We start from the raw sequence: 17413 nt of genomic DNA, 5'->3' as shown, positions 1-17413 counted from the left end.
AGATTCCTGTTCGTAAAGAAACTCTAGAAGTTATCCCAGTGATTGCTGTGAGTTTCATTGTCCTGACGCAGAAAGTTCTTTGTCCTGATCAGGTGACGTGTTTTCGTGCACTGACTCTCGGCCCCCCGCCCCCCTTTTCCTTCCTTCTCCAGTTGATCACGCCGCATGCTATCCGGGTGCAGACGCCTCCCAGACACATCCCCGGGGTCGTTGAGGTCACTCTGTCTTACAAGTCCAAACAGTTCTGCAAAGGCACGCCGGGGAGGTTCATATACACAGGTAGGTCGACTGTACAAACACACACACACAACCACACACAAACACACGTGCACACACTCTTGATTGTGTGATTTTTCTTCTGTTTTCCAAAGGGTACGTTTCATTTTTCATGTGATAAATGTGTGTTTGTTAGCTTTTGCCTGTGAGTATGTGTGTGCGCGACTGTGTCTGCGTGTGTGTGTGAATAGCGTCTATGAGCTGCAGTTCACTCTCAGGCCAGACGGTGTTGAACTAATGACTGTAGATTAGTCAACATTAACGACCCACACTCGTTACAATGTTGCCATAATCAGAGGCTCGTTAAAACCAGCTACAATTAAACAGTCTGCTCTTTATAGCCCTCCATACTGAAACTATTAGTGAAATCATCCAGAACACCCAGTTTACAAACACACACACACACACACACACACAAAAACACGTTAAATACACACACGATGTTGGAAAAAGAGTGTGTGGTTTCTGACCGGATTGTTGACAGTGAATGAGCGTTTTCCTGCTAAACTCACTCAAGGAGGAAAAGAACAGAAAAGAAGAAGAAAGCATGTGTGTGTTCATGTTCGTGTGTGTGTGCGTGTTTGCTCATTTTGTTCACACATACATGTGGAAATGGATGGAGGTGATGTGATGTCTGGTATTGATCTGCTCAACATGGCTCCATCACACCATAATGATGACGTCATTCACAGAGAGAGACAGGAAAGAAAAACAGCCGCTGTGTAAATTCTTTAGAGCGATGAGACGTTTAATGACCCAATTAACCAAAGATTAAAGACGAGGATTTACACCTGATCAATGAAGATGAAAAAAACTCGCCATGGATAAATTGTCAGTTTTAATGTTGCTGTCAAATTAATGATAGCTTTAAAGGGACATTCACCCCAAAATCGAAAATACATTTTTTCCCTCTTACCTGTAGTGCTATTCATCCTTCCAGATTGTTTTGGCACTCGGCTTGTGGTGCTCAAAGCTCCCAAAAAATACATCTGAAAAACTCAACAGCAATGTCTCTTTCCAGAGATCATGACCTGCTTACTGACCTGGTTATTTTTGTTTTTTAGGGTGAACTGTTCCAGTTCTCTTTAAGCAAAATGTATTGATATGTATTGATATCAGCAATGCAATTCTTACAAGTGGCAATTATTATTGGAGAATTCTACAATTGTTTTTACATTACAGATCTAAACTTTACACTTCCTCTTGGAACAATCCTTTTGCAACTGGTGGAAATTCAATTGTAGATATCTTTAATTGTTATTAGTGAAAAAAGAATTACTGAATATATTTAGTACTGTAGTCTAAATAGCGAGTTGGAGCCACAGACTGTGTATTAAATAGGTTAAAATCCTATTTAATACACAGTCTATGGTTGAAGCAAGTTGTTTCCCCTGCCCTTCCTCTCCAGACTCAAGGAAGCTCAGGCAGTCTGAAGGAACACTGCAGGAGTGCAAGACCAGCACAACATTAAAATCTGACAATAACAAGCAACGACAAGTCCTACACTGGGAGCTGATTAGCTATTAATAAGTGTTAATTGTCTGTCGATGTAATGTTCGGTCTGTTATCTTGAAAACAAAAACCCACTGCTCTGAAAACACACACTCTGGAGTTTGATTTCAATCACTGCCTCTCAGACTTCATTAACAGATTGTTCAATTTAACTATTATAAACATCTGCTCCCTCTAAAAGATTATACATGATTTCTTACAACTCTTCAACAGACACTCATTCAGCAAACATTCGGCATTAATTTTAACTCTTATAAACATGAAACAGGCAAACAATAACACAAGCTAAGGACCAGAGCAGAAATTTCAAACGACACCACAGCTATAGCGCTGCAGTCATGTTTCCCTAATTTCTGATGACATGTCATGGTCATTTCATGATTTTTTACAGTAAATATATTACAGATTACATTTCTAAACATATCTTTAAAGGAGTGACAGTTTGACACTTTGAAATGTCATTTCCACTTGAGAAAACTAAATCATTATTTATCAGCCCTGCTGATTAAATGTTAGAAGTGCTTGCCATACAACAAGTGACTGTTTTGGGGGACAGGGGGCAGTTTCTGGGTTTTGTTAATTTGCGTCTCAGTGTCCCTGCGGTCGGTAGTTTCTTTGCACAGACAAAGCTCCTCGGCCCCGTGTGCCTCCTTCAATGTTCTTCAGTCAAAACATCTTTGGTCTGACCCTGAGGCTAGCTGGCTGGTAATTGGTCCGTCTGGTGTCTAACTGCGTCTCCTATTGGGCGGAGGTGACCTCCCGTGACCTCGCGATTGGCTGATGGCTTCAACATGTGACCCAGGAAACGCAATCTGTTACTGCGGTTGTCTGACCCTGCCTCAAGGTCGACTTCTTTCTGGAAGTCGCTGGTGAAAGGTCACGCCGGTGAAAGCTGATTGGCTGTTGTGGTTTTTTCAGTCCTTTAGCTGTGGTTGCCTCTGGGTGTAAGGACCGAGCAATTAAACATACTCACGAGTGCACACACAAGTTTGCAACAACGTAAACACACACACATACACACAGAAACACTTGCGAAGGGTCATGTCTTACACAACTTACCACACACACTCTTTCAAACAGGGGCAGGAGTTGAAAGTAATTGTAAATCAGAGAGATATGAGGGAAAGATGGTGAGTAGTCTGGTAGACAGATGGTCTACCACACACACACACACAAACACACACAAAGTGCCGTATGGCTGCTTCATTGGCCTGGTGGGAAAAATTAACATTCTCGACATCACACAGTCCTATAAACACACAATGCTACAAAGTAACAATCAATACATGCTCTCTCTCTCCCTCACGCACACACACACACACACAAGCTAATGTACACACACTCACATGTACAGAGCAGATTTATTGTCAATGCAGCTGCATAAGAAAATCCATAGCTCAGCTGTGGACATAAAAACTTTTTGCAAAAGCTGAAAAAAAGCAACACACTTTTTTGACTTTTCTCTCTTTTACAAGCAATTTAACTTTCATTTTGCAGACCTGGAACAAGAGAATAAGAGGGAATGAAATATAGAGGGAGGTAGAGACAAAAGAAAAAGGAAGAGAGACATATAAAAAGGGGAGAGACAGAAAGGTGGACTCTTAAAACCAGATTGTAAAGTATTGATCCAGTCATAAGTGGATCACACATATACTGATACACACATGCAGATACACACATGTACATACACACATACACTGTAAAAAATCATACAGGAGTTCAGTGGAATCGAGTAATCTTTTCTCTGTAACATCACATAAATATACAAGTTTTATTTTTACTTAAAATAAAAACTTCAAACTTAAAATGTCTAGTATTTTCTTTCAGATGTTACAAACATGAGTTCTTCTAACTTGAAGTTGTTCGACTTCAAATGATGAGTTGAATGAATGTGCTGTATAGAGTTCAATCAACTCATTAAATTGAGTTTCTGAAGAAACATGATCAGCATAAGAGCAGACTTCCCAGCATTGATTATTTGAGAGTTAAAACTCTCCCGAAGCCCTTATTTTTAACGTTTGAAGAAAACATACGTATATAAAGAAAACTTGTTGTGAGTCTTTAATACAGAAGTTCACAATTTTTTCTCTGCTAAAACAACCCTTAGAACAATGAAAATACACCCTCATGACCCTTGGAATAATTTGATGTAGCATTTTTTCTTTTATTTTGTTATATGAAAGAACAACATAAGAGAAATGCATTAGAAAGATATTCAACATATATTGAAATATTTGTACCATGTCAACACACAATACTACAGTACAATACTACATTCATGCACACATCAAGAGAGTATGTTTGGTGGCATATATGTCAATTAAATAATAGAGATATAACATAGGCCCAATTAAAAAACATAAAAAGAACAGTAATAGGCCTAAACTGAGAATGAAATATTAGAAAGAGTGGGTTTCCATCACAATGGGTGACACAGACTTGTGAAAGGAATATTTGCATTAAGAGTTACAGATTGTTAGATTAGATTAGATATCTATAAACTCTATGAGATTATAAAAATTAAAAAAAAAAGTCATGATAATGATCATGATCATTTAAATGAATTAACCTGAAAACCTTTCATGGACCTCCTAACAGAGTGTCATGGACCCCTTGGAGGGTCCCTGGACCCTCATTTGAGAACCATTGCTCTGATTCGCTTTTAGATATTCTTTTATCACGATAATGAAAACATTTAAAAAACATGATGAAGATTAAGATTAATGTTGAATTCAGTCCCTACCACCTGACACTTGAAGAGTTGTTGGTTCAGTTTAATATCTTAAGCTTATTGAACATGTTTCCTGAATTAGTATTAAGTGCATTAGACTAGAAACATACTTACATAATGACCTCAACTTGTCTTTTCAAATTTGGTGAACTTAAAACTGTAAGGCAGTGTGGACACTAACTTTAAGTTAAAACGAATAGTTTATTTTTACAGTGTATACAAACACACAGAAAGTCACAGAGAGGAGAAGAGCTGGAGAGAGAAAGAGATCTCATCTCATAAGGGGAAGAATGAAGCAATAATTCAGTGGTATTGAACTGCTGGCTGGCCAGAGAATCGATCTCACCACACCTCTTCTCCTCCTCCTCCTCCTCCTCATCCTCTCCTTCTTCTTCTGCTACTCTGTCCTTTCACACACCCAGCTTTTACCCTTTTTCTCCCTCACCCATCCTTCTTCTGTCTTCTTTTCGCTGCTTAAAAAGACAACCAGAAAAATGTAAACATTGTATAATAAATGCACATAAGAAATCCTAAACACGCAGCTTCAATATGAACAGTATCTTTCCCTTTTACTCTTCCTCCTCTTCCTTTCTTCTGTCTGCCTCCTCTGTTCACATTTTATTGCGAAACAGGAGTGGAGGGTCTGTCCTCATGAAACTTCTATGAGTATTGATCTGCGGGCAGCTCTGGACTCTGAGAGGAGGAGTGAGGCTGGAGGAGGAGCAATGGAGGAATGGAAGGATGAAAGTGGCAGAAGGTGTAGTTAGGAAAGAAAGAGGGAGAAGGAGACGGAGCAGGGGGGTGGGGTAAAGAGGAGCAGGAGGGATTCATAGAGAGATGTTTTCGTGGGCAGCGGGGTGGTGGAGTGAGTCGAGATTAAACACGTTCGAGCCTCAGTGGCACCGGATCGTCGTCTGCTGAAGCTTTTAGGAAAAGAGAAGCAGAATGTGCTGAAAAATCAGAGAACGTAAACTAACTTTGCATATTTATATCGGACACCAAATGTTAACAGGTGTTCATTATGTGTTCCAACTTGGAAAAGAAGCACTTTTTGTAAAACATTTGTGTGACTGGAAAGTGTAAACTGTGGTGATGGTCTTTCCCTAACCTGACCCAGGTAGTTTTAGTTGCTTAAACTTAACCATGGAGTTGTTGATACTGATCATTTTTGTTTATAACACAATATTTTTTTTATGTTGACCACTGCTGATCTCTATTTAAAGGGATTGTTTGGATTATTTGAAGTAGAGTTATATGTGCTACTTATCCCTAGTGAGTGCATTAACGTGAATAGATGACGCTCAGTGCGGTGCCAGTTTGTAGAAGGAAAAAGAAGTCCCGGCACAGGAGCGCAGTGTTGTAACAGGAGGAGGAAATAGGAGGACATAGTAAAGGTCAGTGTTAATTTTCTTTAGGCTGTGAATGTTCAGTTCATTTGGCTGCAAATAGGCTTTTGCAGGGTTATTCTGCATTAAGGATTATTGAATTTAACTAAAAATAAAATGAATGCATACCCCACACAGCTCATGAGAAATGAGAGATCAGATTGTCTCCTCGTCGCCATACCTACAGCAGCCATCTGTGTGCAACGTTGGGTCGATTAGCGCCTTCTTTTCAAATGTATTAAATACAGATGCAGTCACAGTCACTGCAAATTTGTTTCCGGGCTTGGTAAATCACAGTGTGTATGCTAAATGTACATATTTGCTTTTTCTCCTCCCAGTATTTTTCACACTGGGGTAGAAACACCCCATATTGCATATTCATTAAGGCAAACATAATAAATGGACAGTACGTGCTGTCTTGCACATTTGAAAGACGCAGTCCTCAGTGCACACCATCAGTAGATCAGCTTGCACATTTGTAAATTAGGCCCTAAGTGTATTCAGGATTCTCTTCAGTACCATGGACAGCTGACATTAAACCAAAATAATCAGAAGAATTAACACTTGAACATATATTAGCATGACAAAACTATCTAAATCTAAAATTACAAGAATCATCTATGGGAAAACAATTGTTTGACATGTGCTTCGATTTTTTTGTCCTATCTATTAAAATGGTCAGGACAGGACTTATGACCTATACTGCAGCCAGCCACCAGAGGGCACTAAATCGATAATCCATCCATCCACCAACATATACACCTATCTAATAGAAACTTCCATCCTGTAAACTGAAGATAGCAGCTTAGAAGTCTTTACACATATATAATGATTTCTGCACATCAAACAGCATCACTGGGAGTCTGTAAGGCTGGAGAAAGGTGTATTTAGTGTTTGTAGGTGTGATCAGAGTTTGTATGGTGAAAGCACTGTGGCTGGTGTTACTGATGGCTTTTACAGCTGATGTGTAATCAATTGGACAGCTTTTGCTGCACTGGTACTATTTCTGTTTCTGTGCAGAAAGAAACCACCAAAGAAATCGTTGAAGAAACCTGACCTTTTGTACACACACGCACACACACGCACACACGCACACAAACCCTTAAACACACACAAACATTCACACACCATCCAATGATTTAAGGAACATATTGTTCTATTAATAAAGAGTCGGTTGGAGACACTTTAGGCCCAAGGCATCGAAACCACTCTAAGTCATCCTGTTATGTTCATAATGTGTGCTTGTGTGTGTGTGAGTGCGTGTGTGTGTGTGAGTGCGTGCGTGTGTGTGCGTGTGTGTGTGTGCGTGTGTGTGTGTGTGTGTGTGTGTGTGTGTGTGTGTGTGTGTGTGTGTGTGTGTATGTGTGTGTGTTACATTAGAGCTGCCATTGTTTAAACGTCTCCAGAGATGTACAGAGAGTGTGGATCTGACACTGGCAGTTAATTCTGACAGTTGATATCCCACTGACTGTTGGGCAGCTGTTTTTGCACTTTTGTTTTCATCAATCACCTCCGAGTTTAGTTTGGTTTTTTGCTTTGTTTTTTAAGGATGGTTTAACACACGCTCTCCTCTCGTCTCCTCCTTCACCTCACCTCTTCTCTCCATCTGAATTTTATTCTTTTTGGTCTCTTTTTCTTCCTCCATCTCTCCCTTGCTTTGCTTTCTCCTGTCCTCCTCGGCCGACCGCCTCCAGACCAATCATGTTGATGTAATTAACATGCGTAAATCATAATTTGTCCAGAATTTGAAAAATTAAGTTTCCTCAAAATAGGGGGAGGGGGAGTATTGTTCATGTCGGTTTAACATCTGGTATTTTTACAGCTCACAATTTATGAAGTTATGTTGCTAACAAATTGAGTGGTTTAAGACATAACAGAAACCAGAGACTTGGGTGTGATGTGATAATAAAACAGACATACATATAAAACACACAGGCACACACATACACATACACACACCGAAAAGAAACTCGCAAACAACATATACGGACTTTCAGCTGCAAGTAATTTATCAGTGCTGGATGTGGAAAGTACCAAATATCACTCCAGCTGCACACTTGGACATCACACACACACACACACACACACACACAGTAACTTTAGACTAGAGGGTGTTAAGCAATGAGGTGAAGACACATGTTCAGTACAGATCAATAAACACACATGCACACACACACACGTGCACAAATACTTAAAACCATCATTGTGACTGACAGAGCTTTCAGAGCCCGACTTGATTGACATATTGATTGCATAAAGACTGTAAAAGAAGGTAATTGCAACATTAAAGAGAGCGCTAAAATCTTTTAGATTATAGCTGCAGTGTTATTATCATACAGATGCTTTTGACACCATTAGTTACTCCACCATGTTGCATTAGACAGTTTCCAGTCCACCACAGGGCTTCTACCACTGATTCCAACAATAGAGCAGCAGACTCAGAGTTAAGGACTGGGGTGGCAAACATAAGGCCCACAAAGGGGTGCAGTCCAGCCCCCTGGATGACATTGCAAAGGGTGAAATATTTGCAAAGAAGTGATTAGTTCATTTTATTTCCATTTTTTTCACTGGGGGTTGTGCTGATAATAAGAGTAGCAGGCCCTGTGCTGCATAAATTATTACAGATCCCATGTGCTTACAGTATGTACAGGCTACATGACACAACACTGTCGGTTCTCGGCTGCTGTTCATGCAGGAGCTGCCAGTGGGCAATGTCTAAAGAAAATTGGAACAGTTCCTATTTCTCCATGTGTAAAGACCACAGCATGACTGAGCGTTGAAATTGCACTTACGCTTCTTAAGACATCACAGGCTATCAGTCATCTGTTTTCTAAATGGATGGTTCATTCATCAACTGTGAATGTTTTCAAAATGTACTTGTACCTTCCACTAAAAAGGGAAAATTTGGAGGTATTGTTATTTATAAGTTATTATTTAATAGTTTTCCTGGTTTTCAGTTGAGATCAAATTGGGCTGGATGTGGCCCATGAACTAAAATGAGTTTTGAGTTGGTTTTTGAATCCTCTCTAATTACTACTGCTTTTTAAAGTTTTAAAGCTGAATGTAATCAATACCGGGGCACCCCTGGACGCAGTGAAGAAGTGTGAAGAAGTGTGTATGTAACAGTATAAACTGGTAAATCTTATTTAAAATAACACATGCAAGAGCTTAAATGGTCAACAGCAAGAACACATCTTCACATTTTTGTTTTGGCCTCCATCAGGGCAGCACCTTATCACCAGTCCTGTTTGTGATATTCATGGACAGGATCTCGAGGCGTAGTCGTGTAAGGGAGAGGTTGCAGTTCAGTGGGCTGAGGATTGCATTGCTGCTTTTTGCAGATGATGTGGTCCTGATGGCGTCATCGGTCTGTAACCTCCAGCACTCACTGGATCAGTTCAGCATCTGAACTGAATCTAAGTGCGAACTAGCTGGGATGAGGATCAGCACCTCTAAATCTGAGGCCGTGGTTCTCAGCAGGAAACTGGTGGACTATCTACACCAAGTAGGGAATGAGGAAGTGAGGAAGTGAGGAAGTTCAAGTGTCTCGGGGTCTTGTTCTCAAGTGAGGGGACAATAGAGCGTGAGGTAGGCTGGAGAATCAGAGGAGCGGGAGCGGTACTGCGTTGCAGACAAAGCTGTGGATCTACCAGTCAGTCTTTATTCCTGTTGTCACCTATGGTCATGAAGGGTGGGTTATGACCAAAGGAATGAGATCACGGATACAAGTGGCCGGGTTTTCTCAGGAGGATAGCTGGCATCTCCCTTAGGGATAAGGTGGGAAGATCAGTCATCCGTGAGGAACTCGCAGTAGAGCTGCTGCTCCTTTGTGTAGAAAGGAGCCAGTTGAGGTGGTTCAGGCTGGTTCGATGCCAACTGGTTGCCTGTTCCAGGCACATCCAGCCAGGAGGAGGCCATGGGGCAGACCGAGGAGGAGGTGGAGGGATAATATCTCCAACCTGGTCTCGGGATCCCCGAGTCAGAGCTGGTTAATGTGGCCGGGGAAATGGAAGTCTGGGGTCCCCTGCTGGAACTGCTACCTCTATGACCTTATTTCAGATAAGCAGTTGATGATGGATGGATGGACACATTTTCATAACAACCAGTCCTCCACTGTTGACCACTAAGTAGTTTTGCGGCACAGACAATCTGAGATCTCATTGTCTACCGATTGTCTGGGAATTTCTAAATGCAGCTGTTAACAAACGTATGCCTCTTTTTTTCAAAGACAGCCTTACCAGAGACGATGTTCTCCCCCAATTTTCCTCTGTAGTAAGCGCACTACTTCTGCATGTCACCGTCCCAATATGAATGGCTGGCCTACAGACTTTGCAGATTTTTTTTAAAACTCTCTTTTAATTGTTTCCACCCAGTTTTAAAACAAAAGCTGGGAGACTGTCCTCTCTCTCTATTGAGCCAAGCATTAAGAGACTTGTGAGTCCATCCACTGAGCAGATTCTCTGGAGAAAATCCAGTGAAAATCTTCACAGTAGTTGTTTAGAGATGAGTTTTCCTCAGCTTCAGTTTCCCAGCCAGATTTTGAACTGCCGACCTTTGAGTCACAAGCCCGCCTCTCTCTAACCTCCAGGCTTCTGTCGGCTCTCAGAGATCATGCTGAGCAGGTTCATTATTTTCCAACCCAGTTTCACAAAAAAAAATACTTGATAACAGCGTGTTGCTTGGGAACAAAATGTCACAAAATGGGATGTCATCCTCTCTCCTCACAACTCAAATCCCCCCCTACTGATGGGCACAGATGTTGTGACTCTCTGTCTGTTTATCATGTGTGCAGGCTCAGGTTAAAGGTGCAATGAGTCATGTTTTTACACCCATAAACTGCTGCCACATTCCTCTGAAAGAAAGATATTGAAGCTTTAACACAAGATAGTTGACTCAGGCATAAAGCAGCTGAAATCGATAAAGCAGGAAGGAGGGTAAAGTGGAGGAAACCGTCAGTATTTTTAGTTGATACACGCACAACCTTTGTGTAATTTAGCATGTGCTCTTTTTTTCCTCATTGGTCAGTCTCTTCTTTGACTATATTTTACAATATATGACACCACTGGGATTTTGCTGGAAATCAGCAGGATTGCTTTAAACCATAAAAAAAGGTTAAGGGTGCAAAACTAAGCAAAAGATTCTAAAAATGGCAGATGGTGGAAATAGAAAAAGGCTGATGGAAAATCTTATTGTGCATGTTTCTCCTGCACTGAAGTAAAGATAAGTGGGTGTTGAGTAAGCCACAACATCCTTTCTGTGACTGGAAACAACATGGACAACATTTCTTAAAATTGCTGTAATCATTATTTTTTTAATGAATGATCAAAGGACATTTCAAGAGTATGTAGCTTCTGTATCTCAACATATTTCAGAGTGAAATAGCTCGGTGGGACATAACATGGTTAGAAATTTGCTTTAAATGTTGAAAAGTCAGTGTTTCTGTGCCTTGAATCTTAGCTTTGTGTTGCTAAAAACTGAAGACTAATTAATGGAAGTCATGGTATTATTGGTTGAAACTGATTGGTTTTATCCTGCATAAGCCCACATCATATTTTGTTTTATAGGAAGAAAAGAAAGGAATTCATCTTTTGATTTCTTTTGGCATATATTGTTAAATATTTGCACAATATGGCTGGAGATGTGATCTAAAAGGGTTAAAAAGTCAAAAGCCTTTAGGGTTCTTTAATGGGCTCTCATAGTTATAAACCCAGAGGGAATTAACAGCCAAGTTTGCAGTTCCTCACACTTATAGCTATAGGGAATCTCTCAGCTTATTATTTTTACTATGCGGCCTTCAACTTTACCGTTTTGTTTACCTCTCTGTTTAATTCCAAGATACAACAAGCAGCTGTAAAGTAGGAAAAAATGTTACCTGTCCACCACCAAATGGCAGAATGACAAAGTTAGCAACTAGTGGATGAAAAAAAGTGAAGCATTTAGAAGCTAATGACCAAGATAGTTCTTACAGGAAATGGTAGAGACCAAAACAGGGCTAAAAGAGAGTGAATGTCGGCCTTACATTTATCAGATGAATGAAAACATGGCTCCACATGAAGTACATCAGTACATATTTGCCCTACAATATGACTTTTGACTATACCGTACTGACTGGTAGAGCCTTTATTTTGCATGATCAAAAGAAGTTGCTCCATATTTGTCCTGGAATTTGTCGTGACCAGCCAGCTAATCATCTAGAAGATGTGAGAGGTCACGCTGCTTTGTTTGGTTCTGCAGCACTGCAAGGCTTAGTTATCACGCTGAGCAGCATGCATGACAGGCGGCAGACAGAGCAGATTTAAATATCGCTCCAGTTTTCTTTCATCTTCGAGTTGGTTTACTGTCTGTAGCGCGATAAGTTATACCAAAATGTTAAGAACCAATGGATTTTGATGTGGTAAACTAAGCTAAACAGTTAGACTACAAACAGACAGCTGTGTTTTTTAGCTTGTTTCTAACAATTTGCTAAAGTGCACACAATGAAGAGGAGGAAGAGTTGACTGTACCTGAACAGTCAAAGTATCAATTATTGCAGGTTTAAGTTGGATAAAGACTAATGTGAGCAATATCACCATCATCTGATAGAGACTACCAACTGTCAGAAATTCATTTCTTATGACAGTTACACTAAGGCATCACAATATGCTGTGTATGAATCACTTTAGATACTACTACTATTGTACTAACTCAAAGGAGTCATGTTTTTCTTCATTTTTTATGGGCGTTTCATTGTTTAATGCCGTTCAGAGAGGAAGAAGAATTTCATTGTACAAGGAAACTTGTTTTTAACTGTGCATGTGACAATAAATGCTTTGACTTTGAATGCATTTTAATTGTAAGCCAATGGTTTAACAGTAATGTAGTTACAGAGTTATGGAGCTATGACAGATTGTTCAAATATTTGCAATGACTTTATTGACTTTTTAGTTACACCCACAAATGAGGTCATCACTGAGGTTTTCCAGACATTTAAAGTGCCTATTTCATGAGATCTTTAACCAACGTCTATCTGGAGAATGTAGGAAATCTTATGTAGCTGCAGAGAAAACAATGAAACAATAATTTTTGTTCTTTTTTTCCCCCCTACTAATTCCTTCTCTTTCTGTGTCTGTCTTTGCAGCACTGAATGAGCCAACCATCGACTACGGTTTCCAGAGGCTTCAGAAGGTCATCCCTCGACACCCCGGGGACCCTGAGAGGCTGCCAAAGGTACAGAAACAATCTCCTGCACTTTTCTCTGATGCTTCAACTGGACAATGAATACGTAAGGCTCTGCCTTGTGCTTCAAAATGACAGATACTGTAGCTCTTAGAGATCAAACCTGCAGCTACTTAAAAGAAGCACACAGAGATCCACACACAGTAATTCAAAACACTAAGATTTTGCCTTTACGTTTTATTTGTTTGTCTCGTGTGTGTGTTATTTTTATATTTCCGAGCAGAATATGTGTTTTCAAATCTCCTGTGGGTTGTGTTTTTACCTCTTCGTGAACTCTGTGTGTGTGAGCTGCTTAACCCCGTTTACAGGGTGAGTGTTTGAATCCTCTCCAGATCAGTCATATCTGATTATTTGTTTATCAGCTGGTCAAGATCAAGCAGAGTGTTTAAAAGATCAGCAGATGTAAACAATTAGCACCAAACGATGAGCTCGCCTTTGATACAAAACCCTGCCATCTTGATCTGTACATGCAGGGCCACATTTCAAAGTGCATGTGTCTTTGTGAGTGCGAGTGCGAGCTTACCGAGTTGGCCTGATTCAACTTGCCTATCCGGGTGGGTGGGGGTGATGACCTTTTACACAGCTGCTGTTGATTGGCTCTGCGTCCCCGCTGGAGCTGGTCCAGGATTGGCTGTCTTTGCTGTGACATCATCAAAGAATGGGCGCTGGTCATGATGTGATGATGTGGCGATGACGCGATGTCATCACGGCCGTGCCGACACCCTGGCTCCGGCACATGTGTTAGCAATCGCGTGTGCTGTAATGTGCGTTATCACCGTGGGAACGTGTTCAAAACATCATACAAGAAAACTTCACACCTCGAATGTTTCTGATTCATAGTCAGGAGTATTAAACGCTTTAATGTTTACAGTATCCTGTACATTATAGTGTTTTTTTTTGTCTTAGACACTACTGTTGGGAAACAGGGTAAATATAATGAGGGTCATGTGACTGGTGGGGACTTCTGGAAATTTAACATTTATATAACCACAGACAATCTATTTTGGCTCTTATAAAAATGACTATCTCATTTAGTCCAATGAGGATTGAGGAGGTTTTTTGGGGTGTTATGACGTCATAAAATATAACGATAGACATTCGAAGCCTCATTTGAAAATCTCAATGGAGGCTTTGAATGTAAAAAAAAAAAAAAAAAAACACATTCAGTACTGCTCTAGTTCAATATAATGAGCCCTCCAAATCATTCAACTTAGTCTTTAGTTTCTAAAGCAATTATCCGCACATCCAACCACCCAATTTTCCCAGGAGAGTCTCTCTGCCCTCTCCCTGTTTCCTTCCGGTATCATAATTCTCCTGCATTCCTGTACCATTTTTACCTTTTTTTTTTTTCTTTTTTTTTATCTCTACAGTGTGTATAAACCATACAACTCTAAAGATTTACTGTTTTCAACCAGACAGCTACACCAAACCAGACTTCCTACAGAGGATTCCTGTTTCTTAAGGGAAGTTTTAAAGGAAAGGAGCATGTGTTTTTCAAAATCTGCTCCGTCAGTTTTCTTTTAGGAACAGGGGAAAAAATTAGAGAATGAAAGAAAACTGATAAATATTAGTTCATGCCAGAGATTTATGCATGGTCACACTAGAGCGGCAAATTATTCTGTATTCTCCCGTGAGAATTTAAAGTAAAATGAAAAGTATTTAACATAAAAGTGTAATTGCATTGTACTTATTATTTTGATATATTGATTTCTTTAAAAAGTCACCATAATGCCTCCCTATTTTTGAGGTCTCACAGTTGGCAAGTCTGGTTTTCCAACCATGCGAAGCCATGACAGCATCGTATCCATATGATGCTCAGACGGATGGTTAAACAGGATTCAATGATATGAAATCTTCCCCTCATTGATTTTTTTCACATCTTTCAAACGTTTTGAGACTTTGGTTAGTTCTGTGGTTTGGGGGGTGATGGCAGCCCTTTTCATGTTGTTGCTAGCTGCCATCATGCCAGCATCAGTCACTGATTTCTCAGGCTTTCCTTCATCCCTTTTATGTTTCACGGTCGGCAAATACAACAAGCATCCGCTGATGGATTTAATTTGATATTCAGACAAAATATAAAAACTGGGGCAGTAGTTTAAATTGTGTTTAGGGAAGAAACAACAGAGCTCAAGAAACACACAACTGCTTTGTTACAGCACCCATGTTGGCCCCTCCCCATAACAAAATTAACACTGAACCATCATGTTTGGAGAATTAATGATTCGTAGATTATCAAAATAGCTAGCCAGTGAATTTATGTTGATTAATGTGTAATTGAAAAACTTCAAACAAAAGACTGCAACTAATTTTTTTACAGAGTGACTATTCTTTCCATGACGCAAACTGCTGTATGTTTCTTGTCTTTCTCTTTTTTTGTCATAATACGGAGTTGTTGTTGAAGGGCATCAGACGGGTTGACAAGAGTGTTTTTAAGCCTTGATATAACTGCAACATAAATTGTGCAAAAGCCCGTACGAGTCAGGATTGGAGCGGAGAAGTGAAGTCAACCAAAGGAGAGGATTTAGCCCTTTTAAAAGCTTTTACCTACCAACAAAGTGCTGTAGAAAAATCAGTGCAGGAAATTATGTTAGCAACCCAAAGTGTGTGATATCATAAGTGATGTTAGTTGCACCATCTGGTAAAGGCTGAGTCAGAGCAGAAAAAAGGACAGACTCACTTTCTTTTTCATGCATAGTCACACACATAAACAGACATACCGTATGTGCACACAAGCACACACTCTGCACAATTTGTGAGAGATTTAGCGAGCATGACACTCACCTTATTAGCACAGAATATTTAATGCTTCCACCTTTTCTTCACCGGATTTCCTCGTAAAATAAAGGGAAAAAAAGCTTCACCACTTTTGTTGTTAGATTTATTTGTACAACGGATAATTTGATCCAAGCCATCTAATTGGCCAGAGCTGTCAGTTCCCATGAAGCATGCTGGGAGGGTAGAAAAGGAAGTGGTTGCTACCTAACCAGTTTTTATTATGTTTTTGGACTACACTCCACTGCAGACAGTACATATTCATTCAGTATGCCAAAATACCAAATGCAACATTTTAACATAGGAGTTAACATTCCCTGTAACATTTTAGTAATGGCAAATTTAAGTGGGGAAAATGAAAAATCTTGCTTTTTCTGAGCTTTATCCAGATAAAGCTCAGCTTTTCTGTTGCGGCTGTGCTTGTCAGAGGATGTGAAACAAATGAACACATTACATGTACTAAATGGGTCCGAGAACTAAATATTGATATCACTTCTGACCCCGGTGCACCATAAAGCACTTTAGCAGTATTAAAAGACAACACTGGCTCTGTACTTTTCTAGGCCTGATCTACTTGGCGATGTATCTTTCTTATTCCCATGGATAAGCAGCAGTCAAGTTAATTATAAACAACACAATGTCACACAAGATATTTCCAGACAAAACTACAGCAAGAAGCACCAGGCTGCTGGAAATGCAACTAGAGTAGCTTACCTCGCATGGATGGATAGATGGACAGATAGATAGAAAAAAACAAGTTGAGGTTATTTCATAATGATAGTTATGTAAATGAAAACATTATGTTTGTGTTTGTGTGTGTGCCTGTGTGTTTGCACGCGCCCGCAGAATGTGTGTGTGTGTGTGTAGTATGTGTGAGCATTCTTGGGTAATTCATCATGGTGTAGCCATGTGATCGATTGAACCCTGAGACTTTATTACTGCTGCCCACCAGCAGTCTGTGTGTGTGTGTGTGTGTGTGTGTGTGTGTGTGTGTGTGTGTGTGCGCGCATGTGTGTGAGAGAGAGAGACAGACAGACAGAGCATGTACATGTATATGTCTTATCTGTGTTTATTTGGATGATGGATGCATGTGGGGGCAATGTGAAAATATTCTTTTGAATGTGTGTGTAAGGAAGTGTGTGTTGCTATGGATGGCTGGGTGATGCTTGGCGCAATACACACACTTGCCTGCTCATTGCGAGTATCGATCAGCCCTTTTATTGAAGTTATAAGAGTTTGTTACAAGCACTGTGATGAGGACGGACAGACAGACAGACAGACAGACAGACAGACGGGGCAGTGGAGTGTGTGAGAGGATTACCAGTGGACAGCCGATTCTATAATTGTTCAGTGAACATTGAGGGGATTGTGTGAGCCTCACACACACACACACACACGCATGTTCAGCTGCCAGTTTGTGTCGCCATGATCCATATGTGCACGTACAGTTACTTTACTCAGTGACACACATAGGCACAGTTGAGCCTAAAAACACATGGACTCTGCTGTTGGAGAACACTGG

The 17413-nt window shown here is 40.2% G+C and overlaps 1 protein-coding gene across 3 annotated transcripts in view; it reads left to right on the top strand.

The window, feature by feature from the left end:
* The window catches only part of LOC146319124 (transcription factor COE1), a 132638-nt gene that overhangs the window by 100459 nt on the left and 14766 nt on the right, over positions 1-17413 (top strand). For all 3 annotated transcript variants that reach the window (XM_084729723.1, XM_084729724.1, XM_084729721.1), the window contains exons 10-11: positions 153-279; positions 13022-13110. In XM_084729723.1, the coding sequence (XP_084585849.1) occupies positions 153-279; positions 13022-13110 (216 nt within the window). The remainder of the gene's footprint in view (positions 1-152; positions 280-13021; positions 13111-17413) is intronic.

Source organism: Lutjanus erythropterus, chromosome 11 (genome assembly GCF_056507025.1).
Source record: "Lutjanus erythropterus isolate fLutEry1 chromosome 11, fLutEry1.hap2, whole genome shotgun sequence".
Lineage (NCBI taxonomy): Eukaryota > Metazoa > Chordata > Actinopteri > Lutjaniformes > Lutjanidae > Lutjanus > Lutjanus erythropterus.
This window is presented reverse-complemented; position numbering and strand designations above follow the sequence as displayed.